General features: G+C 39.1%; 1 protein-coding gene across 3 annotated transcripts in view; it reads left to right on the top strand.

The window, feature by feature from the left end:
• Positions 1-19,569, top strand: part of stab1 (stabilin 1) — a 167,453-nt gene extending 147,884 nt beyond the window's left edge. For 2 of the 3 annotated variants that reach the window (XM_062544710.1, XM_062544712.1), the window contains 6 exons: positions 3,803-3,922; positions 4,028-4,177; positions 5,158-5,274; positions 5,580-5,723; positions 8,842-8,946; positions 19,379-19,569. In XM_062544710.1, the coding sequence (XP_062400694.1) occupies positions 3,803-3,922; positions 4,028-4,177; positions 5,158-5,274; positions 5,580-5,723; positions 8,842-8,946; positions 19,379-19,426 (684 nt within the window). In that variant the 3' untranslated portion in view covers positions 19,427-19,569. The remainder of the gene's footprint in view (positions 1-3,802; positions 3,923-4,027; positions 4,178-5,157; positions 5,275-5,579; positions 5,724-8,841; positions 8,947-19,378) is intronic. The other variant, XM_062544711.1, reaches the window with a different exon arrangement.
• The last annotated feature ends 6,665 nt before the right edge of the window (positions 19,570-26,234 follow it).

The following is a 26,234-nucleotide window of genomic DNA, read 5'->3' as shown; positions in this document are numbered from 1 at the left end:
CTTCTATGTGAATTCGAGATTCAGCATTGAGACACACATTTTCACTTCATTGATAAGCAAGACTGTAGCTCACTGGTTAGAGCTTCGGCTTGAGGACCTAAGGGGTGTTGGTTCGATTCCCAATCTATTCAAGACGGAAGTCCTTTTGAACAAGGCATCAATAAAGTAGGCTATATTCTATTCTTTTCTATTCACATAACTACACGCACGCTGGCGAATTCGAACATTCTGAAACGCGCATATGCGATGAAACATTGCGCATTCTTCCACGAGTTGCCTAAACAGTCAGCCTACAGACTAGTAGGCCTATGCAGGGACAGATAGATGGGGTGGGGGTGGGGATCGAGGCAGTTAATTGTCCTCATGCCTCGGTGATGTCTGTAGCCTAGCCTAGACGAGTGTATGGGGGAGGGGGGATGATCGGTTTCAAATAGGCTGCAATGGATAGTGTTATGTATAGACCCCGAAGCCATTTGCTTTGAGAACGGCTGGCTGATGAAGTTGTTGGCTGGCTAGCTGGCTCAGCCAAAACCTTAATGCAGCCGCCACAGTTTTCATGACTGATAATGGCTTTAGTTGCCACTTCATGTCTACAGATGTGTATATTGTATTAGATATCAACACACAATGTTATTGTATTGTTTTGGACAACGTTCTGCACGTTTCACTTCAATGTAGACTGCATGCGTTCATTGCGTTGTGAACGCGCAGCAATCTCTGGAAAGGAAACAGCAGTAGCCTAATAGCCTATCACGTTCAATGCTGTAAATCCATCTGTTCCAGAATATTTGGTTCATATCATCAATCTTTGGTTTTGGTGTTTGTGCAACCGGGCCCTGATGATTTAACAAAAGTCTGAGTAACATAGGAATTAGGAAAGTATGTAGGCCTAAGGTGAGATCAAAATCAGGCTACTTTGTTTCCTTCTTTTCCCCATGTCATTTTCATTGGTCGTCAACTCACTGTGAGTCCTGTGTATCGTAGCAACGAGCACAATACTGATGTGGTGTGTCCAGTGGGAAAATCTCATGCAGGCCTAGTTTCAAAGCTATCGTTTATTTTTTCGCGTGTCACTATGATATAATTATTTTTAGATGCAAAAAGTCTAACTGGCTTAGTCAAAGTTTGTCAGATGGCGGCAGAAAATGATTGGCTGGCGAAATTATTTTTCGTTAATGGTAGGCCTAAACATATTGTGATTCATCCGTTTACCATTCACAAAAAATAATTGTTCATCGACGTTGAAAAACGGTCAGTAAATTCAATCGATATAAGATTCTGCATTTCGCTCCTGCCAAGATGTGAACACGGGTCCCCGGCGTTGCAGTCAGGAGTGTTAACGCTGCGCCACTTGACATTTTCTATAAATGGCGTTGGGATAGGTCTTTGACTTGACTTAACTCAGTCAGTCCAGCAAATATGTAAGAAAATGCGTATACATTAGTCTGAGCTTTAAAAGATAGCCTACAAATAGAGGATAAGATATACAACTATGAATGTACGTAGGCATACGCGCCCTACGTACATAAATAGGCTACGACGAAAATATGTTTTACACATGTAGCTGCTAGGCCTGTCGCAACGTTTTCAAAACAAACTCGCATTTTACCACTGTAAATCGCCTCCATAGACTATGCCATGTAAATGAAAAATAGTTATTAAAATAAAGCACATATATAATACATATTGCACATATATAAACGATATGTTTTATGGTAAAATATTATTCTAATGCCCGACTGACAGGAAATCCTTGCGACATCTGCTGTGAGAAAAGAGAATAGCAGCCTGGACAAAAATGGCCGAACGCGAGACAACAGTGTTGTCACATAAGTGAGCGCAAAATAGCTCTAAACTAGCTTGTACCGGTGTGCTTTTGATCATGTAAAAATTCTGGGTGACAAAACACGCGTATTTAGGAAAAGTCGTGAACGTAGGGTCCTGGAATTTAATCGAGTGAAAAGATTTTTTTTTTTTTGTAATCGCTGCGGTCAAATGACCGCAGCCCGGCAGTTCTAGGTATATCTAGGTCAAACCCACACGGCGCTTCTAGGAATACGTGTCAGCGGTCAAATGACCGGCGCTTGGCGCTTCTAGTGTTAAACATTTGTATGAAAAAACAGTATCAGGGGATGTTCTGAATAGAATTCACACCCAATTTCTGTCATAGCTCATATTTTTAAAAGAAATCAGTGAGACGATGTTCGCAAACGCAGCAAATGCGCTTCAGAAAAAGAAACGCATTTAAGCTGCGCTCCGTTGAACGATTGTGGGCTTTGTCATCAATGTCAGTCTGGGGGGAAATTGTCTACGTTTCCTCGTTAGTTGCAATAATGTGTAGCCTATCATACAATGCTTTCACACTGGACAGCACTCCGGCAATTTGCCGTCTTTTTTGCGGTTAGGTCTGAGGTTTTATAGCCTTTGGTGGCCAATTTTAGGCCGAGAATAGGCTATTCCTCCTGTTGGGGTACGCTTATTGCCGCCTCCGTTGCAGTGTAAATCCGAGCAGGAATAGCAGAGACGACACTTAATGACAATCTTTAAATCCACAAAGCTTGCAGTCATCTAACGTTAATTGTAGCACGGAATGCAATCGGTTGCCATAGGCTATCCTCCAGCGAAAAACAAGCCATGCACTCATGAGCGTCTGCCCTATCAAACTTTTACATCAGTGGTTCTCAAACTTTTCACAATGAGTACCATGTATGACAACCTTGGAAGAACAATGCAGCCCCTCCCCCATATATGCTTCCCCTGGGCTCCATTTTTGATCAACACAATATTCATTAACACTGCTATGCAGATGATACCCAATCTTACGGTGGGCCCTGAAAATAAATTCCTGCTCATTGAGCAACCTTTCTGTCACAATGACATTAAGAATTGGATGGCTAACATTTTTTTTAGCTAAATGAAAATAAAATAGTTATCATTTTTGGACCACCAAACTCTGTCAACACTGTAAACAAGGCTTTTGGCCCTCTGTCTGTTAACCACCACAGTGTTGTCAAGAATCTAGGTGTTTTCCTGGACTCTTCTTTGACATTTACTAAACAAGTTAACAGCGTTGTCAAGGGAAGTTTTTTCCTTCATTTCATCAAGACTTGATTGCTGCAGCTCACTGTATGTAGGTTTAACTAAATCAACCCTAAACAGACTTAGCCAGATTGCTAACTGGATATAAGAAACATGACCACATTTCACCAGTTTTAGCTAAACTGCACTGGCTTCCTGTAGAACACAAAATTCATTTTTAAATTCTGCTCTTTGTTTATAAAGCCCTACATGGTGTAGCACCTCAATATATCTGTGATCTTTTAATTCCTTACTGTCCTCTTAGACCTCTTCGATCATTCTTTCAATGTCTTCTTTGTGTTCCTTCTGCTTCACTTAATTCTAAAATTTCATTAATATTATCACAACGGCCATTTTGTAGTATTCTTTGAAATGTTACATTTGTCAGTTTTCTTTATTTAGCCTATTCATATTTTATTCTAATTATTATTATTGTTAGTCTTCTTATTCTATATACACATATAATGTGTTTTATTTATTTATTTATTTATTTATTTATTTATTTACTTACTTACTTATTTGTAAGGCACTTTGGCGCAATGTTGTTGTTTTTAAATGTAACTACCACTGCCCTACAATTATTAATGTATTTTTAATAGTAAAGGAAGAGCCTCAACTCTGAGCTGTTGGCCCATTGGTATTAGAAGACACCTTCAATTCAGACTTGAAAAGAGAGTATGTACTGTAGCAACCGATATAACAAAACATTTTTATTATCAAATAGGCCATGTTGACATATGCAAACACAGCTGAGGAAGGACAGAATCTGATGAACTTCTTGTCTGCAAGATCATCTTTTGCCACCCTGTTTGTACCACATAATGAAGGATTCTCTGTCAATGAGGTAACTGTTTTTCCTACAGAATAACCATATCTCAGAAAGGTGATGTGTGTATGTACAATATTTTTGATTGGTCCTATGTTTTTAAGTGTTTTGTGTAATTTACAGACGCTGTCTCAAAGAGATATGGAGTATCACGTCTCAATTAATAACAGCTTCCACTTCTTTGATAATTTGACACACAACTTGGTCATTCCTTCACGACTGGGGTACAATCTCACTATTGTGTTTCCAGCAGATGATGCAACACTGTCTGATGTGAGTTAATTTGAGTTTGGGTATACAATTAGCTTCATTGTCAATTTAGATAAATGATGGAATCTCTCACACGTGGGATGCAAAGTAAGGAAATCAGGTGGTGGTTTGGCAGTGTTGACTTGAAAATATACAATATAGTGGACATAATGTGTATACCGTAACTACTTTGTATGTGCAACAAAGTAAGATGTTTCTGTGCGCAGTTACAGTAGTACAGTAGCGCTTCAATATACAGTATAAACTATTGAGTGTTTTGATATACATGTGTTTTGATAGTATAGTCTAGACACAGATCCTGTTTGATAATGAGTTGCATATGCTCATTTCGATATAGAATGTTTTAGTTTTAAAACAGGCTGGAATGTTTCCCCAAACAAAACCTGTTATCAACTCTTTTGTTACTTAATTAACAACTATAGGCTGGTATGTTTCCCCATACAAAACCTGTTACTAACTCTTGTTACTTCAGTTTAGTAAATCACTGTCAAATATGAAAAACAAAACAGATAAAACAAAAATTATATAATAACAGTTTGAATCATTAAAGTGTAACTCCGGCCAGCATAAACTGTTTTAAACTCTGGGTTCACGAACTACATTGTTGGTGCTTCGTTTTATGTGTAGGGATCCAGAGCAATCTACTGACAAAGTTTGGTGCTGTTTTGAGCAACATTTTACTGGTTAAAATGTTTTATTTTGAAAGCGTTTGGCTCACCGCTCTTAGCTAATCCACTGTTTGCGATTTTGGGCTGTAGCTTATGTGCTAGCTCTGTAATGCTTGATCAATGAAAAATACTGTTTCCACGGCTGAAAATTATTTTCATTCCGAAAAACATTTTTTGGTCTATTTTCGAGTTCCACTTTAAGAAACTGTGTATAGGTATCAGTTGTGATGATGGGATCATTTGAAAGATTACACAATCTCGACTCACTCTTACTCTATTATACACACGTTGTATGTGTTGTGTTCCTATATCCAGCAGAATTCCAAACCTCGTAAACTTGTCAACAAGAGAACCATTGTCGACTGGGACATTCCAGCCATCAATGGTATTATCCACATTATTGAAGGACCATTAAAAGCACCCCCCGAACCTGTAAGTGATTACGTATTACCAAGATGATATTCACACAAAGAATGTGTATTTTACTGTTGTTAATGCAACTTTCCAAATTTCCAGACAAAATAGTAAACAGAGACAGTGGTAAACACACTAACATTAGACATGTCTATTCATTTTGTCGGCAGCATGACCTTTCTGCTATTTGTTAGACCTGTTTAGTCTAACAGGGAAATACACTGCATGAGGACTCAAAGAACACCTTTTTTGAAGACAAATTCTCCAAGTTAATGATTATACTGGCTCAATTACTTATTAATGATAATAATAATTTTGTGCAGGTGAAACCATCTCCTCATCCCCAGTCTGGGGGGGTCTCTGGTGTTCCCATTATGATAACACTCTTTATACTCCTTGCTGCTACTGGTATGGCATACTATGTGTTCAGGTACAAAAATGATGCTTTCCGTTTCCAGTATTTCAAGGTAAGTTATGACTAATGGCAGAGGTGTAAAACTCCAACATCAAAAAGTAAAGATCCTGCCACGTATTTGCATCAACCATTCACTAAACTGATTCTAATTGCCACAACTCCCCAGCCAGGTATATGAGTTAAGTTGGGACACTGTCAAATTTGAGTGAAAACAGAATACTATGATTTACAAATCACATTATACCTATATCAATTGAGAATAGTTCAAAGACAGCTGTTGAATGAGAGAAATGTTATTCCCTTTTTGGAAAATATCTGCTCATTTTGAATTTGATGCTAGCGACACATCTCAAAAAAGTTAATATAGGGGACTTCATTCAGAATGAATTGTGGCTTGTCTAACTATAGGACCTTTTTCCCACTTTACCTCAGATCATGTGGGTATGTTAGAGGCAGTGATATTTTAAAAAGAAATGAATTAAGTGGATTCCTGTAACTGTCCATTAAACCACATAACATTGCAGCAACTGCATAGAAATCACAACTTTTTGTAGGCCTAGCTGGAGTGAATTTAACAATGAACAATTACAAAAAAGGGAGAATATCAATATTATCAATAAACAATATAATTGCAAGCCTTACAGTATGAGAAATAAACAATGAATATATAGGGGAATAGCAATTAAACAATAAGTCATTCAATCAATGGACTAATTATAACAAAACCAATACAATATTATACAAACCATAACACATAAGAAACGCTCAATAGACTAAGTGCATATTGAACAAATAAGAGAAAGATCCGAAACTGTTGGTGGAAAGGAGAGTAGCCTACTGGGCAACTCATTCCACCAACATAGAACCACTGATGAAAAGAATCTAGAAATTGACCTTGCGTTTCTGGTGAGTCGACACAACCGTCAGTGTCCTATAGGCCAAAGTGAGAGATTTAAATGTAATTCTCGCCACTATAGGGAGCCAGTGGAGAGTAACTAGGAGAGGAGTTGCATGTGTCCTCTTTAGTCCTTTTCAGACTGAGAAACGGTACATTAGCGTTACAGTAATAGCGGGTTCAGGGGGAGTTCGCTGTGTGAAAGGTAGACGTGTTTTGGTCCCGGGTTGCCTGAAGCCGAGTTCAGAGGCGAGTTTTGGGAGGCGTTGCCTAGCAGCACGTCACACGCAATTTGGGAGTTAACAATGACGTTAACCATGCCTCGGACCTCAGAGATAAACTGATAAACACAACTGCTACGTGGTTTAGTAACTGCTACGTGGTTTAGTTTCCAAATGATGGCGGGCCACTTGTTATGTTATTTGAATGCCAAATGAGGTCCTTTTGTCTTAGCATGTCATAGCAATGATATTCAAATCCAAAGGCATAAGAAACGCTTAATAAACTAAGTGCATTAATAAATAAATTTAGCCCTATATAATCCATGATATTAAGCAAAATGGTAACAATAACAATGTCCAAAAAAATCCCCCCATAAAATATACAAATCATAACTCTTAAGAATGAATTTATTATTTAAATGTAAGCTGAATGGATAAATCAGGTCAGTAAATGAACGGACACCCCTCTTGAAAGATCCAAAACTATCACTGAAACGCAGAAAAAAAGCCAACACTCATGACATAAAAGGCACACATATTTTAAGTGGACTGCCAGCAGGGAATGTGTCTGGCCAATCATGGTGGTTGTGGGCCGCCCGGGCCAAAAATGCCGGGGCTGGTTTTTTTTGTCCCAATTCAGACCTGTGGGGTGTCCTACGAAGCTCGATTAGTGGCTTAGCGAGGTATGTTGTGCTGAAAGCCAGGGTATGCTGTCATACGAAAGTGGATTTGTTTTAGCGTCACTGTATCACCATGGTATCTTATGCTCGCAACCAAACCTGGTCGGGAGCAGGTTATGTGCTAAGTTGTAGCTCACCGCCCTCTGACTAATCCTACTAACTACTGACCAATCAATTATCTTGAAAAACGAAGTCATCTCACGTGTGAGAATCTGTCATACATCTACTCCGCCTCTTCAAACATTGAATTCGCTGAATATTTTAATGAACATTATTCTTCTATTTATTCATTATTTGCCCATATGTTGCTGGCATCAAATTCAAAATGTGCTTATATTTTCAATGAAATAGCCAAATTTATGTTATTTTTAACATTTATTGTGCTGTCTATTAGTAGCAAAGAGTGCACGCACATCCAACTTAAACAGGTGCAAGGTAAAAGGAAGTCAAGGAATAGAAAAAAGTACCCGCGCACTGTTGCTGCTGCGCCCGAAGTGAGTATAATACACAACGTTTCGACCAATATGGTCTTCGTCAGGCGTTAACAGAACAACAGGACTGGAGGGAATACACATGACAATGAGTATTGTTCTCAACTAGCCAATCAAGGCGTAAGTGACGTAATGCAGAGCAAGTGCTGTCTATTAGCCTAGAAATCTAGACGCACCCTAGCGGCAAAAAAACTTTTTTTTTTGCCTAGCAGGATGGTCTAGCGTCACACCGTTAAGGCCAATCCTGCGTCCGACACCGGGTCAGTCGGTCCAGTCAGAACGCTCTATCTGTGCACCACTGTGTGACACCTTGAGCCCGCCTTACCACGGTGATGACAGAGCTGCGCGACAGCGAGATAGCAGAACAACCATAGAGAACAATGAAGATGGATGAGGCTAACGAAGCACTGATTGGTCACATCTGCTGGCCGATTACGTGCAGAGGCAGTTTGAAAGACAACGGTTCATCCCACCCACAGGCTTCAGCTCTGTGAATGGTCCGACTACAGACTATACATTTAATGTATAGTTTGGCTTGCCAGGTTAGCTGTCTATGACTTTTTGCTAAATATGGGTTTTGGAGATTTGCAGATTATCACATTATGTTTTTATTAACATGTCCCATCTTATTTGGAATTGGGGTTGTAAAAACAATATATGGTAGGACATTTACTTTCTGAAGCTGGACATTCACACCTAATTATTTATTTTCTACTATATACTGTATATTGAGTGTTAACTGTGATCAAATAATGATGTAAGAATATTTACTCTCGATTGATATGCAAATCAAACTTTCCATTCAAGAACTGTACTTGGTCTACAAAATGATGTGTTTCACATGATCTTAATTTCCATGGCGTTTTTCCATGTCAACTCACAGAATGAAGATGACGGTGGTCCTACACCGGAGGGCACTAACCCTGCTTTGGTTTCTATTCCCAACCCCTGCTATAGTGGCTATACAGCCTTTGCAGAACCCTTTGAAGTAAGTTTTTATAGACAGGTCATCAGCCTATTTTCCTGTCAAAGTGTTCTCTTCAGATTCCTTTGCTACCACACAGCACCCACTGATTGGGAGTTGAGTGTGCTAGCTAGTCAGTGTCGTAAAACCCTAAAAGGTGCTAGTTCACTCACTCATCTTAAGGCATTCAGAGGGACTCACACTTCTATACACTCACACAGCTTTGCCAGCTGTCGTGCATAATCATGCAACAAAATCAAAATAATATGTCCCCTTTTTCCTTTCAAAATATAATTTATATAGGGAAACTTAGTCAGTGACTACCATTTTACAAAGTTGGTTCTGATAGGCAGTATCTGTCAAGAAGACCAAGATGTACAGTAGCTCACGGCTTTGTACCATAAGGTAGAAACAAATTTGGACAAGTTAATGACTAGATTTAATTTGGAAATGTAAAGAGACCGACTGATAATATTTATCCTATATTCATCTTTAGTTTATTTGCATAGCACTTAATTTATGTTGCCTTTAAAACCCAGTGGGAGCTATTGCAAAGTTATTGTTGTAGATGATTTTATAAAGGTTCGTTCCATTAACATTTCTGTTGAAGTTAAATGTACATTTATTGTGTAGGAAGCTGTCTTTTTAACTCAGTGTAAACTTGTCTTCTGTTATTTTTGGAAACACCTTTCAGCCTTGAAAATGAATAATCTTAAATCTTATCGATGCCTCCGGTGTGTTATTTATTGATGATTAAAGGATAAAAGGACTGATGATTGAAGGACAAAAATCCTATCCAATCACTAGCTTTTGAGCCTATTCAGAAGAATGTTGATTGATTGATAAAGATTGATTGCCATCATCACTCACTTCTTGTTCATGCAGCTTTTTCCGAGCTTTACTGACTATAGCTCTTTTCTCTTTAGCCTATTTAACACTAGAAGCGCCAAGCGCCGGTCATTTGACCGCTGACACCTATTATCACTCATCATTTTTAATTACTTCTCGCGCCTATGCCTGCTCAGCATAGCCTATTGCTCTCTCTATCTCCCTCCCTCCGAGGTAGCCTACAAGATGCTTCTCCCTCCCAAGGTATAAATGAATGAAAATTATTTTAGAAAGTAGCCGCGGTAGCCTGTAAAATGCGGCATAAAATCCTATGTTATTGAAACCAGACTAGGGTAGGCTTCGTCTTTTTCGGCTGCGCGAACCTATTAAATTAATTTATGTGAATTTGGGGAGTGAATAAGAACTAGCCACCCATTCATTTTAGAGCTTAGATTATCTGCCCAAACCCGAACTGCGGGCCGGTGTTACGGATCTCGAGATCCAACAACACTGGTGTTGGCCCGAAATTGTTCATCCCTCCCCTCGGCTCCGTCGGGTCAGGCTCCTAATCACAGAACGCATGCCTCCGTTTTAAAATAGCCTATAAATAATATTTCTAGGTAGCATACAAAATATAAAAAATAAAATACTATGAAAAAGTTGAAAGTCGAGTTTGCTTAAGGTTTGTTCAAGAACTCAAGAACGATTTGATTCGTGCGCGAAGTGCCATCTAGCTATCATTGTGTGTAAGTAACAGCGTCCCAGTCTGAGGACTCAGCGGTCTTTTTGCCACCTCAGCCGCCTTTTAGGTAGTTCACACCTGCACGGCGCTTCTAGTAGGATGTCAAAGCGGTCTGATGACCAGGGCGCGGCACTTCTAGGTATAAGTGGGTCAGAACGGCACGGCGCTTCTAGTGTTGATAAATAAATGACACATACTGTATGTGTTTACAAAGTTTTGCCTTAAAGTTTGGGAGAGCCTTGATCCTTGAGCCTTGGTGCATCACAAAATGCCTTGCAAGGTTGTTGTACACTAACGATCTTGTGAAGTTTTGACCAGAGGGCAGCATTATTCTGAATAGTCTCAGATGTAACTTAGATCTATTAGATCCTCTACAACAATAACTTTGTAATAGCTCCCACATAGTTTCCACTGGATTTTAAAGGCAGCATAATTGAAGTGCTATGCAAATAAACTAAAGATGAATATATGATCAGTATTTTCAGTCAGCTTCTCTTTATATTTACAAACCAAATCTAGACATCTAAGGTATCAAGGAGTGAGGTTTGCTAACATTCCACATACACAGCTATGCTAGCTAGTATTCGTTACACATCTCAGAATCAACTTTGTAAAATGGTAGTCACACTGAATAAGTTTCCCTATAAACAATAGGGTAATTTTGAGAAAACCTGAGAATATTTCAACTTGCTTTTACAATTAGCTTTAACTGTCGCTAAAATGAGAAGTTTATTTCCAAAGGAACCACCATGTCTTTTGCCATGTCTGATGCAATCTGAAAAAATATCCATAAAGGGATACTCCGGAGTAAAACCGGAACAGAAATGAGTGGCAATGTGTGTTGCCCTCCTTGTTATAGCCTCTCTGTTCACTTTAAAAGTTTGCAATACTTCAATTTATCTGTAGGATACACATGGGATACTACCATCTACGTGTAAGGCTATTTTGAACTTTGTCAGTGGTTTGAAAATATCGATTCATTTTGGCATGGCTGTATGCAACGCGCTGTAAACCAACAGTCTCGCTCTAAACTCCTCTGATAGATGTAATTTTTCTCCCAAACTAAAGTTTTAACCCATTATCAACCACAAGTAAATGACAGGTTGTTTTAACTCCACAGTACCTCTTTACAAGGGGGAAATAATACGCTGTGCAAGTGTATAGAAGTCCCTCTCAATGTTAGAACTGGCACCTTTGAGTGTTAGGACACTGCATAGGCGTATCTAGGTCCATTTTGGGTGGGCTTCAGCCCCCCCAAAATATTCCCAAGCCCCCCTATAATTTTGGGTCGGATTTAAAAGAAAAAAAAAGTGCAGATATGTGTCATGATATGTATAAACTTAAAATGAGCCAGCAAGAAAGCGAGTCAAAGTATAAATACAAGTCTGTTTATTGAATGGAAGTATCGTTATGATTCCCATGTCTCAGAACCTATAGCGCTCTGGCTAGCGCGGTAGGCAGGCGAGCGTGGTTAACGTTCCTGTGCTGTGGGCGGAAGAGAGGACAAAATTCACAGTGAACGACATAGTGAGATTGTAAGTTGATATCAGTAATTGTTAATTGCTCAACGTTGCGTACATTTAGCTATGGGGAAGGAAAGGTGATATTGCAGCCTGGCGATAGGCTATTTGTCTATTTCATTTGATTTTGGCAGCTAAATGGAACGTTATGGAAAATCGAACAACCAAACTGCGAGTGAAAACTAAATGGCATTAGCATTCGTTTTTGGCATGGGAACATTTAACCTGTCTTCAATTCATTGGCTAGATGATACGAAGATGTTTCAAGAATTAGTGAGGAGCAGGAGAGAGACAAAGGAGCTGATGCTGAGGTGGTCTGCGTGATTGAACTAAAGATGATTAAACGTTGCAAATGTCACATAAGCCGAATGGGAACCAGAGGAAAAGTTTCAAAACGTTGTGGCCGCTGAACCTGGCTTTTGCAACAGGCTTTTGACTGAGTTCATTTTATTTTGTATGATGGGTGTGTCAGAATCAGAAATGTCACCCTATCGGCAAAATGTGTGTAGCCTCATTAGACAACAGTGTAGGCTTTAGGCTGTGTAGACAACATGCACAGCAATATGTGTAGCCTGTGTAGAGACAACATGCACAGCATTCAACTCAGTTGATTGGCATAATAACAATGAAAAGGCGAAAATAAAGTAATCTCCACATTTATATGCATGTTATCAAAGTTGGGTTAAAAACACAAAACAAATAGTGATGATCCATGTGTAGGCCTAATGCATCATCAAACTCAACCTAGGCATTCCAAACCCCTCCTAAGGAGTTGTCTTATTCATGCCCTTTGTGCCCTTATTTCATATAATTCTGGCCAACTGAGTTGCTCTCACTGTGTAGGCTTAGCCTAAAACCTAAATTAGGGATGTAAAAAACAGGCATAGGCTACCTTTATGCATTTATTTTAGTATTAGTAGGCCTACCCCATTCCCAACATCATCTAGAAATGTTGGTTCTGATAAATGTTCTTCAAACAATGACCAAGCCTTTGTAGGAACGATGAAAACTTTTTGGTGCGTGCTTTGCGCGCGCGCATTATAAAAGACACTCCTGGGGCTAAGCACCCCTAACCTCTCAATCCTAGATACGCCCCTGGGACACTGGCTTGACTCCTAGTCTGTGGGTACTGATTGGAGAGTTTATAGTAGTGCTGTCAATCGATTGAAAAATTGAATCGCGATTAATCTCACAAATGTCCTAGTTAACTCGCGATTAATCGCATATTAATTGCACATTTTTATCTGTTCAAAATGTCCCTTGATTTATCATTTTAATGCTCATATCAAAGTAAAGTGGATAGGCTTGCTTTATGCAAATGTTTTTATTATTATTATTATTGCAAACCACAGTATAGTGTTACAGCCATTCATGTCTTGTAGTAATACTGTCAATAAGTAGGCTACTGGGACAGATGACACAATGCTGGCAGCACCACTGAGCAAGAAACACACATCTCTCCTCCTAGAAGTTCAGATACTGCAATAACATAAAAAAAAGCTCTTAATTGTTGGAGCCTAATTCAAGCCTAATTCAAACATTGTTATTTTCTCTCTCACACACTCACACACACACACACACACACACACACACACACCGAATGTGCACGAATGCACACACACACACACACACACACACACCGAATGTGCACGAATGCACACACACTCACTCACACACACACAAACACACACACCGAATGTGCATGAACACGCAAGCACGCACGCACGCACGCACGCACGCACGCACGCACGCAGGCACAAGACAGATAACGTTAGCCTAAAGTTACAGTAGGAAGGGGAGAGAAGCGCCAGAGGGATGTCGCACACAGACACACGCATATACTCACATTAACATTACCCCGAGATAGTTATCATTACCGAGTCGGCTAATCTCCTGTTAGCGCAACTGCGTCTGCCCCAACGCCTGCTCTACCTTATAGACTTCTCTGATTGTGCAAATTCGATGCGGCTAATAATAACTAGTCATGCTACGATGGTAACGAAGTTCACATCGACAGTACATGCAGATAACCTTGCTCTTATCAACTGACCCTGGCAATGTTTTAAAACTAAACTTTCCATTCATTAGTTTGTTAGCAGCGTCCATTTTAACGTCTTCAGCTGGACATCTAAAGTAAACAACCATGGCATTGTGGGGCACGCTTACTGCTTTGCTTCTGGTTTACAGCCGGGTCCTGTAGTTTTTCTAACGGGGCCACAGCAGTTTATGAAAAAAATGTCAATGTCACAGGTCAGAAAGAGCATTAAATCTCGAGATAAAACAAATAACACCGTTAAAATTGTTTTGAGTTAACGCGTTATAACGTGATATTTTTGACAGCACTAGTTTATAGGTTTCATGAAACTCGGACCCGAAAAAATATTTGTCAGGGTCTGTGATGACTGTTAATAGTTGTATGTTTGGATTTTCATTGAAGGAAATTATTGTTTTGTTGTTGGCCTGTGAAAAAAAAAAACACGCCTGGAAACAAGCGTGATTTAAATATCACGCCCCTATATGCTCTTTTTAATGGCCTCGCCCCTAGAATTTACGACATGAAGGTGCATTATACGTAGGGATGTAACGGTATGAAAATTTAACCCCACGGTTATAGTGACCAAAATTATCACGGTTTTCGGTATTATCGCAGTATTTTAAAAATTGTGTGTACAATATGTTAAGAAAGCGCTGATGGGTGTAGACAAGCTGAAATATTTTAGGTTAAAAAAGTGTGACAGTGTTTATTACATTAAAACTATAGGCAAACCCTTATTGCCTTCAGCAGGATACCGATCATTCACAGCAGTGGCAATCCTAGTCTCTGCTCAACCTTCCACACACACAGAAAATGGCTTGTCTTGTTTCTATTGCATATTTTGAATTCATGAACTTTATATATTTTGCTAATAATTTATAATATGTTAGGATCTGCATAATTACTTATAGCTAAAAATATTCAGTAATTTGAATACTTCATATTGATTTTTAAACTATTACACTTGTCTTTAATGACATTAGGCCTAGGGGTGTTCGGTAGGTCTAATTGAGTGCCTGTCACTTTAAGAGATACGTGAAGTAATTATATTAACCTTAATTCGGTTTTAGGAGTCACGCATAGTTCAAGGATATCCGTTTTCATTGAATAAAATGAATGTTCAAAAAATTAACAAGTCAAAGAAAATATTGCTGGGATCATAGAAAAGATAAGTGTCTTGCAATGTTAACTTCTATGCTTTTGGTGAGCACTAGGCTACTGTACATGACATGACGCGTGAGCTAACGGGATAGTTACCTTGATGGAACTCTCAATATTTGCCAATAGGCTGTGTAGCTTTTTTCGGAAATTGAATTAAACACTACAGTAGGCCTAAATTAACTAAATCCCATAGCCTACTATAGGTAGGTTACCGTGGCATTGTGCTCACTTTTTCCTTGGTTGGAAATGTTGGCTGCTTATTGCTTAACTTATGATTTGGAGTTTGGTATATCTGATATATCCAATGAGTGACACCCAGCGCTCAACATAAAACTTCACGGCATTCTCCTGATAACGTTGGTGGAATAGCCTAGATTTAATGTGAACGTGTAGGCCTACATAAAAAGACGCAGAGTGGCTACATGAAACTGCGCACGTTTTGGGGTGGAAATGTTGCGCCCTTTAAAAGCAGGTGTAGCCTTATCCGAATCATGGTTAAATCCATCAATTAGACAACAGAATTAGTAAGGTAAAGTTTTGTTTCATAGTAGCCTTCCAGTTTGTGTCAAAATCAGGCTCGGATGAAGCTGGGAGGAATTAAACACGCGGTTACCACACCGTAGTATCAACCGTGATAATAATGATATTCGAAATGAACACGGTAATTGTTATTGTCAACATTTTTATCATGGTTTACCGTCACACCGGTAATCGTTACATCCCTAATTATAAGTCCAAAAGAGATCATTAGTGATCTCGAGCCACAGTGACGTCCAGCTGAACCTTGTTAATTTTGACAGCTAGAAGCTGTCATCACGGAAGGCGTGAAACTAGAGGGTCCGTGTATGCTTCGTTCATTTGATATTCAATTGAGAATCCAAAATAAAACAAAAATATTTCATTTGTTTATGAATGTGATACGAAGAAGCAAATAACGCTTTGTTTTTCAGACTTTCGATTTCGTGGTCAGATCAAAAGTAGAACATTTAAAAAAATGACTTAGGGCCAAAATTGATTTTGATATTTATTTTATTCCGATTGCTGTGACCCCGGAAATTATTTATTGACTTCCATTGCCAGCTGCTGCTTCTGTCAGACCAGTCCGAATAACTTCACCATAGGCTATACATAATTTAACCTAAAGACTATGGTTAGCCAAGGCTATAGGCTATTTAAACGTCCCCTTAGCTGACAATCTAGTGTTTTCTAATTTGAATTGTTTGCTCTGCTTGTGAATGAAGTTGTGGTCCACTTTTTGCTAAAATAGCCTATAGCCGATATTTCACATGTCTTTCGTCCGAGTGGTTGTGTAGTGTAGTGATGGCATATAAAATGCAGCCTGAAAACCGTGAAAACTCCTGCAGCTGTTGTGAGCAGTGCGAGCATGCGCAAAGAAAAGAAACCTGTAGGTGGCAGACATACAAACATAACACCGGCAAACATAACACCAGGGCAATGCTACAGCGGACTTAAACGGCCACCTCGTGGCGATAAGTTGTAATACAATTCAATGTCCGTGAATTAAGTGGCCATGTCTAAGGGTATACCCACTGTAGCATAACATGGACTGATATCCTACTACAGACTAATCATTAGGCTACTTTTATAATCATGGAGCAAGGATTTGGGCGAATGCAATGATCAAGATGAAGATGATGATTTTCTGACGATTCAACAATGAAACTGAGTTGCGCAAGTCGCCCAGTTTCTCGCTTGCCAGACAATATTTTCTGTCGCTAAAATTGCCAAAAGTCGCGAAAGCTAGCAACAAATAAGTCACTAAATTGGCAACACTGAGCACTGAAAAACCAAGAAAGTGACTTCCAGGTCACAGCAATCGGAAAACATCAAAATCAGTTAGCCCTGAGTCTGTTTTTTAAATGTACTACTTTTGATCTGACCACGAAATCAAAAGTCTTATTTGCGTTATTTGCTTCTTCGTATCACATTCATAAACAAATAATGAAATAACAAGTCATTTTTTTTTTTTGGATTCTCTATTGAATATCAAATGAACGAAGCATACACGGACCCTAGAACGATTTAAGCGCAACAGACTTTATTTTTGCAGAGAGAATGCATCATACTATAAATACATTCATTACAAAACCATACGACACTGAAATTTGCCCTTTGAAAAAGATTTAAAATATCTAATTCATGAATGTTGCGTTTGCCAAAGAGAAAGTAATCATCTCCTATATGGGTATCCTAATCCATCAAATGTGTCAATATAATATGCTACATTACAGCAAATAGGCTGCACATGTACAGGAAAGGTGTTATGTCCGAGATAGTCCATGAGTTCAACTCTTCAACTTTCTAATCCACCGCCAATTTACTGCTGCACGGTGCTATGCCGCCTGAAAAACTTGCGTACGCGAGTTCAGACTAGACGTGAGATTTGAGCGTATAGCACCGATCAGGTTCACATTGATAAATGCCATACTTTGCGTATAAACAAGCGTACGCCTGTTGTACGCCTGTTTTTGGTCGTACGCACGTTTTATAATTAAGGGCCACTATGTGTAAAACTTCAGTCCTTAAATTCAAATAAATGTGACCCTGCAAAGCGAAACCAGTCGCTTCGGTAAAATGTACTAAATTAAGTTATTGTGCTCACATGAACGTCCATAAACTAAGCTTTCCAACGATATGTACTGTATATCGAGGGTATCACACAAACTATCGGTAAGATAACCACATCCAAAGTGGACATGGTTCTCCCGTCCGTCACAATAAAAAATCTACTTTTTAAGCAGCGTGGACAACAGGAATGACTGCAAATGTGTTGAATCTTCACTGGGTTTGACAGTCAAAACTCATGTTTTTCCGTGAAATTAGTTCACGATATGAAACTGTAGACTGCGAAAACGTGAAATTCAACATTTTAACCCGGAAGTTTGTTTATGTGGATTTTCTCAAAATAACTATATTAGTTATATATACTATACTATATACTATACTATATCTCGCCTCAGGTTGCCGTTATTCACTCCTCCATCTTCATTAACTTTCCTGGTAGAATTCTCAATTTTTTGGCCTCTGTGTCCAGTTACATAGTCTATGTCTGATCTTGGATTTTGTGAAATAAATTTCTAAGCTTATAGTCCGGTGCAACTTATAGTCCGGAAAATATGGTAATGTTATTCTTGTGAAGGAGGTTCTGTTGGACACAAGCATCAACAGAAAAATAAAATGGCTGCTACATAAACACCATTTGTTTTGAGAAAGTGAGATCATTATGACACACACATTGTCACATTAAGGGCGATCGGAGACAGATGGTCAGAGCGCAAAGTTTATAGACATTAAAGGCATGGCCGGTCCATATTCACCAATTTGATTGTGTGATTTTGTGATCAAACACTGCCTCTCTCTTTGTCTCTCTTCTGCGCTTTGTCTCTCTTCAGCGCAAGTGTAGTAAGTAAAGTTATGTCTGCTAAGGTCATCCTTGCATATAACATGGTGTTGGTGGATTTTGACATTGCAAATGTTATTGAGGAAGAGTGAAACGCGGTTTGCAGTAAAACAACTATTTATTGGCTATATTTGGGTGCCCTACTACGCAGAGTGCGTGATATGCATGGTGGGAGTGGCGGCACTTCTCACAGGCGAAGTGGAACTTCACTGTGGTCTCATAGTCACTGACAAAACGGTTCTACACAGTTAATTACTTGGGGCAGCCGTGGCCTACTGGTTAGGGCATCGGGCTTGTAACCTGAGGGTTGCCAGTTCGATCCCCGACCAGTCCACGGCTGAAGTGCCCTTGAGGCACCTAACCCCTCACTGCTCCCTGAGCGCCGCTGGTTGGGCAGGCAGCTCACTGCTCTGGGTTGTGTGATTCACCTCACTGTGTGTTCACTAATTCAGTTAAATTGGGTTAAATGCAGAGAACTGAATTTCCCTCACAAGATCAAAAAAGTATTTATTCTATTCTATAGGCTGACAAGGGGTTACCATCAAAAACATAGCCTGAGGAAAAGTAACACTTATATGCCACACCCCTAGGCACAAGATTTAATAAAGTGGAGTGCATGGCAAAAAATGCATCACTTTATTGAGTGTAAGATAAGAATAAGCCTTGTGTCACATATAGCCTCCATAGTGTGAACCAGTATGTAATTATTTGCCAACGTCATTGACAGTAGCATTAAATTGTATTTTCAGGATTCAACCAAGACGGAGCATGCTGGGGCACAAAACCTCCTTGAATAATTCAGAATCAGCCACACCATTTCTGCAAAAGAAGACTTCAGAAACAAACATGTTTTATAGAATGCTACAGTAAATGAGTGAAAAACGTGGAATGGTGGAACATTCATCAATAAAGCTTGAATATTCCTACTGCAAGAGTATAATTCGCTCTGATGTCATGTGTGTTTTATTTCATTACCATAATGCACAGTCATAATGTTGAATATTCATAAAATTGTTTGACTGATTCACAGGTATTGTGAAGAACTCTTCAAAGTTTGAGGAGTTGAAGTTGAAGAACTCCTCAAAGCATTTTTAGCTCACCCTAAAGCTTCTAGTATTCCTAAATCCACAATCACTAAAATTGGTTGGGAGATAATTATTGCATTTCTCTTGTATTCAAATTCATACAAATTTCACTTAGTTAAATATCTAGTTGTGGCTAGGTAGCCAGATGCTTATGCTTTAGGTAGCTAAATGAATATGCTATATACCATTTTTATGCAAAAAAAGAACCTGTACACGTGCAACATCTGTTTTCAGGAACTTGTAAGTGAAGACCAAGGCAAAACACCCACTCTGGCCATGATTGAATATACAGTATATTACTGATTCTTGAGATAAGGGACAAAAGACGTCCCCCCATCAACATGTTGAGATTTTCCTTAAAAAACAATAAATAATTTAATTTAAAAAGGCTTTAAAAGTTGGATACGAAAGATTTGTGTATGTTCAGACCCTTAGTTTTGTATATATTTATATTATGTCATAGTAAATTCATAAAATACCGGCACTGTACTATGAAAACCCATGCAAATGAACTCGTCCTCTGTAAAGGTGACAGTATCAAACTACAAAAATAAAGTGTTTAAAATACCCAGAATGCACAATTATGACTGAGGTTAATTGGATGACTTAGTATAATATCACAAAATACTTAAAGTGAACATTGCGTTATTTTAACAACAGCCCTTCAAAATCTGTCCTCAATTTACAGTGCCTATAGAAAGTCATCATACCCTTTTGAAATAGTTACTTTTTTTGTCTTACAGCCTGAAATCAAAACCCATTTTAAAAAAAATCTTTTCCAGTTTTATTAACAAATTTAGCTGTACAACATCAAAATAATGAAAAAAAAGTAAACAGTTCTGAAAATTAATAAAAAATGAAAAACTAGAATAACAGGGTTGGAAAAGTCATCATACCCCTGACTAAATACTTTGTAAAACTTCCTTTTGCTTTCATTACAGCCATCAATCTGTTTGGACATGTCTCTATTATAGCTTTGCACACCTAGATAGTGGAATATTTGCCCAATTTTCCGTACAGAAATGTTCAAATTTAGTCAAATTCTGTAGGGAACGGCGATGGACTGCTCTCTTCAAGTCAATCCACATATTTTCTATAAGATTTAAGTCAGGGCTCTGACTTTGCCACTCAAGGATATTCACCATCCTATCCTTAAGCCACTGCTTTGTTCTTTTGGCAGTATGTTTAGGATTATTGTCGTGTTGGAAGGCGAATGACCTCCCCATCCTCAGCTGTCTAGGAGAGTGACGCAGGTTTTCCTTAAGAATGTGGGTGTACTTGGCAGCATCCATTTTCCCTTCTATCCTGACCAATTGCCCAGTTCCCGCTGAAAAGAAACATCCCCACAACATAATGTTGCCCCCACCATGCTTCACACTAGGTATGGTGTGTTTTGGGTGGTGTACTGTGTTGGTTTTCGCCAAACATTGCGCTTGGAGTTCAGTGCAAAAACACATCTGGAATATTCTGCTACCATGTGGAAAAAGCTTATATGGTCAGATGAGACTAAGATCAAACTTTTTGGAGACTAAGATTGAAGTTTTTGGACTGAGCTCCAGGCGCTAACCAAACACAGTATACACACCCAAACACACCCAAAACACACCATACCTACTTTGAAGCATGGTGGGGGCAACATTATGTTTTGGGGATGTTTCTCTTCAGCGGGGACTGGGCAATTGGTCAGGATAGAAGGGAAAATGGATGCTGCCAAGTACACCAAAATTCTTGAGGAAAACTTGCGTCCCTCTCCTAAACAGCTGAGGATGGGGAGGTCATTCGCCTTCCAACACAACAAAAATCCTAAACATACTGCCAAAAGAACAAAGCAGTGGCTTAAGGATAGGATGGTGAATATCCTTGAGTGGCAAACTCAGAGCCCTGACTTAAATCCTATAGAAAATATGTGGATTGACTTGAAGAGAGCAGTCCATGGCCATTCCCTACAGAATTTGACGAAATTTTTACATTTCTGCACGGAAAATTGGGCAAATATTCCCCTATCTAGGTGTGCAAAGCTGTAATAGACATATCCAAACAGATTGATGGCTGTAATGAAAGCAAAAGGAAGCTTTACAAAGTAATAAGTCAGGGGTATGATGACTTTTCCAACCCTGCTATTCTAGTTTTTAATTTTTTATTAATTTTCAGAACTGTTGACTTTTTTTTCATTATTTTGATGTTGTACAGCTACATTTGTAAATAAAACTGGAAAAGATTTTTTTTAAAATGGGTTTTGATTTCAGGCTGTAAGACAAAAAAAATAACTATTTCAAAAGGGTATGATAACTTTCTATAGGCACTGTATGTCAACTCCGTCAGATATTTCTCAAATTCAAAATATATCAGGCATATTTTGGTCAGCTTTAACCCTGAGGATCCCCTTAGACTTGTTCCTGTTGATGGATGCAGCAGTCCAACACATGGTCTCACTAGTTTTAAGAGTCATTGCATGAGAAAACCAGGCAGAGGTGGGAAGATGGGGGTCGGCCAAATCGGCTCATACTTTGTATATGTATATGTGATAAGTATGTGGAACTATGAACAGCCATATACTTAAAACCCTCCAGCTGTTTTTTGTTATGGAGTTCTGGGACCCCTCTCAGAGACCCTCAAAAATCCAACAATTCATGGCTGAAAATGACTGAAATTGCCATTTCTACCCTGATTATCCTGATAAAGATATGAACATAAGCTTTATATTTCCATAGAGCCTAGGTAGCATAGTTTTAAAGACCAAAAGGTGCACCGAGGGGTTATCTACACCACTGAAAACACAAGTTGTTTGGGAGGCATGCAGGGAAAAAACCTTTCTCACTCAAAATCATAAGCACAAACGTCTGGAGCGGTACTGGGCCTTCAACTGGGACCGTGTGCTTTGGTCAGATGAGACAAAGTTAGAGCTTTTTGGCAACAAACACTCTAAGTGGGTCTGGCGTAACAAAAAGATGAATATGCCGAACAGCACTTCATGCCCACTGTGAAGTATGGGGGAGGATCGGGGATGCTGTGGGCCTGTTTCTCTTCCAAAGGGCCTGCATGGCATCATGAATGCTTTGAAATACCAGGACATTTTAAATCAGAATCCGGTGGCCTCTGCCCGAAAGCTGAAGATGGGTCGTCACTGGGTCTTTCAGCAAGATAATGACCCTAAACATATGGCCAAGTCTACACAGAAATGGTTCACCAGACACCGTATCAAGCTCCTACCATGGCCATCTCAGTTCCCAGACCTCAACCCCATTGAAAACCTGTGGGGTGAGTTGAAGAGGAGAGTGCAGAGGAGAGAACCCAGGTCGTTGGATGATTTGGAGATTTTGTGCAAAGAGGAATAGTCGAAGATCCCTCTTTCTGTTTTCTCTAATCTTGTGAAACATTATAAGACAAGATTAGGTGCTGTTTTATTAGCAAAAAGGGGTTGTACAAAGCATTAACATCAGGGGTGCCAATAATTGTGGCACACATGATTTGATGTAAAATAATTATTTCTTAATGTGGGATTTTTTTCCTTCTAAATAAATGCACTTGTATTAAAAGTTGGATTTTACGCTTTTTTTCATTGTGGTCCTATATTATTTGGAAAAAAAAATAATTTATTAGAAGCTAAAGAACACATCTTAACCAGGGGTGCCAATAATTATGGAGGGCACTGTATGTAAATGTGTGTGTGTGCATGTGTTGCTTTTGTGTATGTGTGCTTCTCTGTCTGTGAGTTTTCGTATGTGTGGGTGTGTGTGTGTGTGTGTGTCTGCTTGCCTGCATGTGTGTGTGTGTGTGTATGTTCACTTGTGAGTGTGGGTAATGGGGTGTGTGTATGTGTGTGTGTACGTACGGGTGTGTTTGTGCATGCGTGCGTGTACGTGTTTACGTGTGCGCGTGCAGGTCCGTGTGTGCGTTCGTACGCCTGCCTGTCTACTGTGTGTGTGTGTGTGTGTGTGTGTGTACATGCATGTTTGTGAGTGTGTGCGTACCTGTGTGTATGTATGTGTGTGTGTCTGTGCTTGTGTGTGTGTTTATGTGTGTGTTTGTGTCTGCCTGTCTCTGTGTGTGTGTGTGTGTGTGTGTGTGTGTGTGTGTGTGTGTGTGTGTGTGTGTGTGTGCCTGCATGTATCTTTCTTTATATGTGTGTGTGTGTGTGTATGCGTGTGCATAGTGTACAGTCACTAAATGTACGTATGAACCAAATGACACAAAACTTGGCATACATTCAGAGGGTGTCATCATGATCCTACACTTCAAATCTCATGCAGTTTTGACTAGGTGGCGCTAAACATTAAATGAGTGGTTATTGGATGGGTTAACATGACCCCTAGGCCCTGCAGTTCTCAAGATATTCACAGAAAACTGTGCAGGCCATCTACAGGCCAATTTTCACCCTAAATATGGGAGGAGAGATGTCTGTTTCCATCCAGTAAAAGACTCTGAAACTGACGTGGACAGCTTGGCCCCTCCAAGCAAGCCTGACCAAGGAGCTCCTGATATGCCATAGCCCCTGATGTTATGGACTTCATAGAGCATAGCCATGTTCAACATCTATTGTCCAAGTCCCGCAGGTTAGACAAACTATCAATGATGGGAAGTGGCTTCACTACCTGTAGCTGAAATACATTTCTCAGTAGCTTGATGGCGTAACTATTTTCTGAAGCAGATAGTTTTTCAATAGATTAGCTATTTTGTTTTACTGTGTAATGCAGTAGCTTTTACAGAAGCTACATTTTCCAGAGCATCTGTGGAGCTCACTGTAGAGCTTCATTCTGGCCACTGTATCATGTATCATTTAGGCTATATTCTGTATAAACTTGAAAGACAAACTAATTTTCCAAGCCAGAGATGAAGCAACAAAATTGTACTTGAAAGGATGTTGGTGGTAGTGTACTGTGTGGTTTTGTTAAGCAAAGTCTATGAAACAGGCTGTCAAAATTGGTTGCATTAGTTTTAACTTGCTCATGGTAAAGATAAACTGAATGGGTAATTGTACTTTTAAATGTAGCACCAACATTTCAGCCAGCACTTGTAGAATGAAACTGGGGTAATCAAGAGGTGAAGCTTAGAGTTAAGAGCTTGAGTTGTAGTAAAAAGTTTGCTTGCTGTTTATCCTGCAAACTTAAGAAATGGCAAAATCTCGTTTGGGCTACATATGCACACTCTCTTACTAGGCCCTACCTTCTTTTCACTATTACGTGGAGCCTGTTTATCTCAAATTGGTTTTGGTTATTGTTTTTGAACTAAACATCTGTAGCCCACATGTGAAAATCAAGGTAATTACTAAGTTACTGTATTTGTTATGCTGATTATGTTGGCTAGGTGACTGACTTGGTTTACTTTTTTGGTTGATGTTCATTGTTTTGTAAATAACATAGCTTCTGTAAATTACATCAATTACGTAGTTTCTGATGTAGTAAACTACTTTTGCAAAAGTTATAACTTACCTTGCATTTACTATAGAGTAACTGGTAGCTTAGCCCACTACATCTTCTAAGTAGCTTGCCCATCACTGCAAACTATTATATAAAAATATCTAATACTTGGCTCTACATTGAAGGCAGTAATGGCCGATAAAACTATCTATGTATTTACTTACTTGCTGAAAGAAATAGAAGCAAATCAAAGAACTTACCTGCCTGAGGCCCTGTAGATACCCTTTCCCTGCATGGCCCTTTGCCATGTCAAAACTAGGTAAATATCTTTAATTAGTTTGATTCTCAATTAGTTTGTCAACACCGTCAATTGTGTGTCAACACCGTAAGATGGAGGTTTTTCATTTATATACAGTATATATAAAAAATGTATGTTTCTTTTCTTCAATTGAGTGTGTTCATACATTAAAACACCAATGTATCTACATCCACAAAACCACTGACTGTATTAAAAATTTAAAAAAAATAGTCAACTAAATTAAGATAATTTAAAAAGGCTCACTCCAAAACAATGTAAAATTATATTAAAAGTGTATGCAATGCAATTTCTCACTAAACCTTGCTAAGGCACACCATGTCTACACACTTAAAGACTTTACAGTGTTGTTGAATTGATCAAACACACAAACATATTTTCATGTGTCTGACGGAGTTGACAATTGTTAAGTTCCTAAGTGAGTAAATGTCCATTTTTATAAAAAATGGTTTCATAAAAAACCTGTGCCTTTTCATGGTATGATAGATGAGACCTGTGTTTATGAAGATATCCAATTCAAATTAATTGTTGGTCACTTTTCAAAAGCACTTTTGTCCCTAATCTCAAGAATCAGTGATATATATATATATTGTATGATGGTGGTCCACCCTTTGCAGTTTTAACTCTTCTGGGAAGGCTTTCCACAAGGTTTAGGAGTGTGTTTGGGATATTTGACCATTCTTCCAGAATCGTATTTGTCAGGTCACACACTGATGTTGGACGAGGAGACTGGCTCTAACTGACTGGAGGAGATTCCACTCTAATTCATCCCAAAGGTGTTCTATTGGGTTGAGGTCAAGACTCTGTGTAGGCCTGTCAAATTCATCCACACCAAACTCTGTCATCC

The sequence above is a fragment of the Sardina pilchardus genome, chromosome 9 (assembly GCF_963854185.1).
Source record: "Sardina pilchardus chromosome 9, fSarPil1.1, whole genome shotgun sequence".
NCBI lineage: Eukaryota > Metazoa > Chordata > Actinopteri > Clupeiformes > Clupeidae > Sardina > Sardina pilchardus.
The sequence above is the reverse complement of the archived record's forward strand: the minus strand, read 5'-3'. Positions and strand labels throughout refer to the sequence as shown.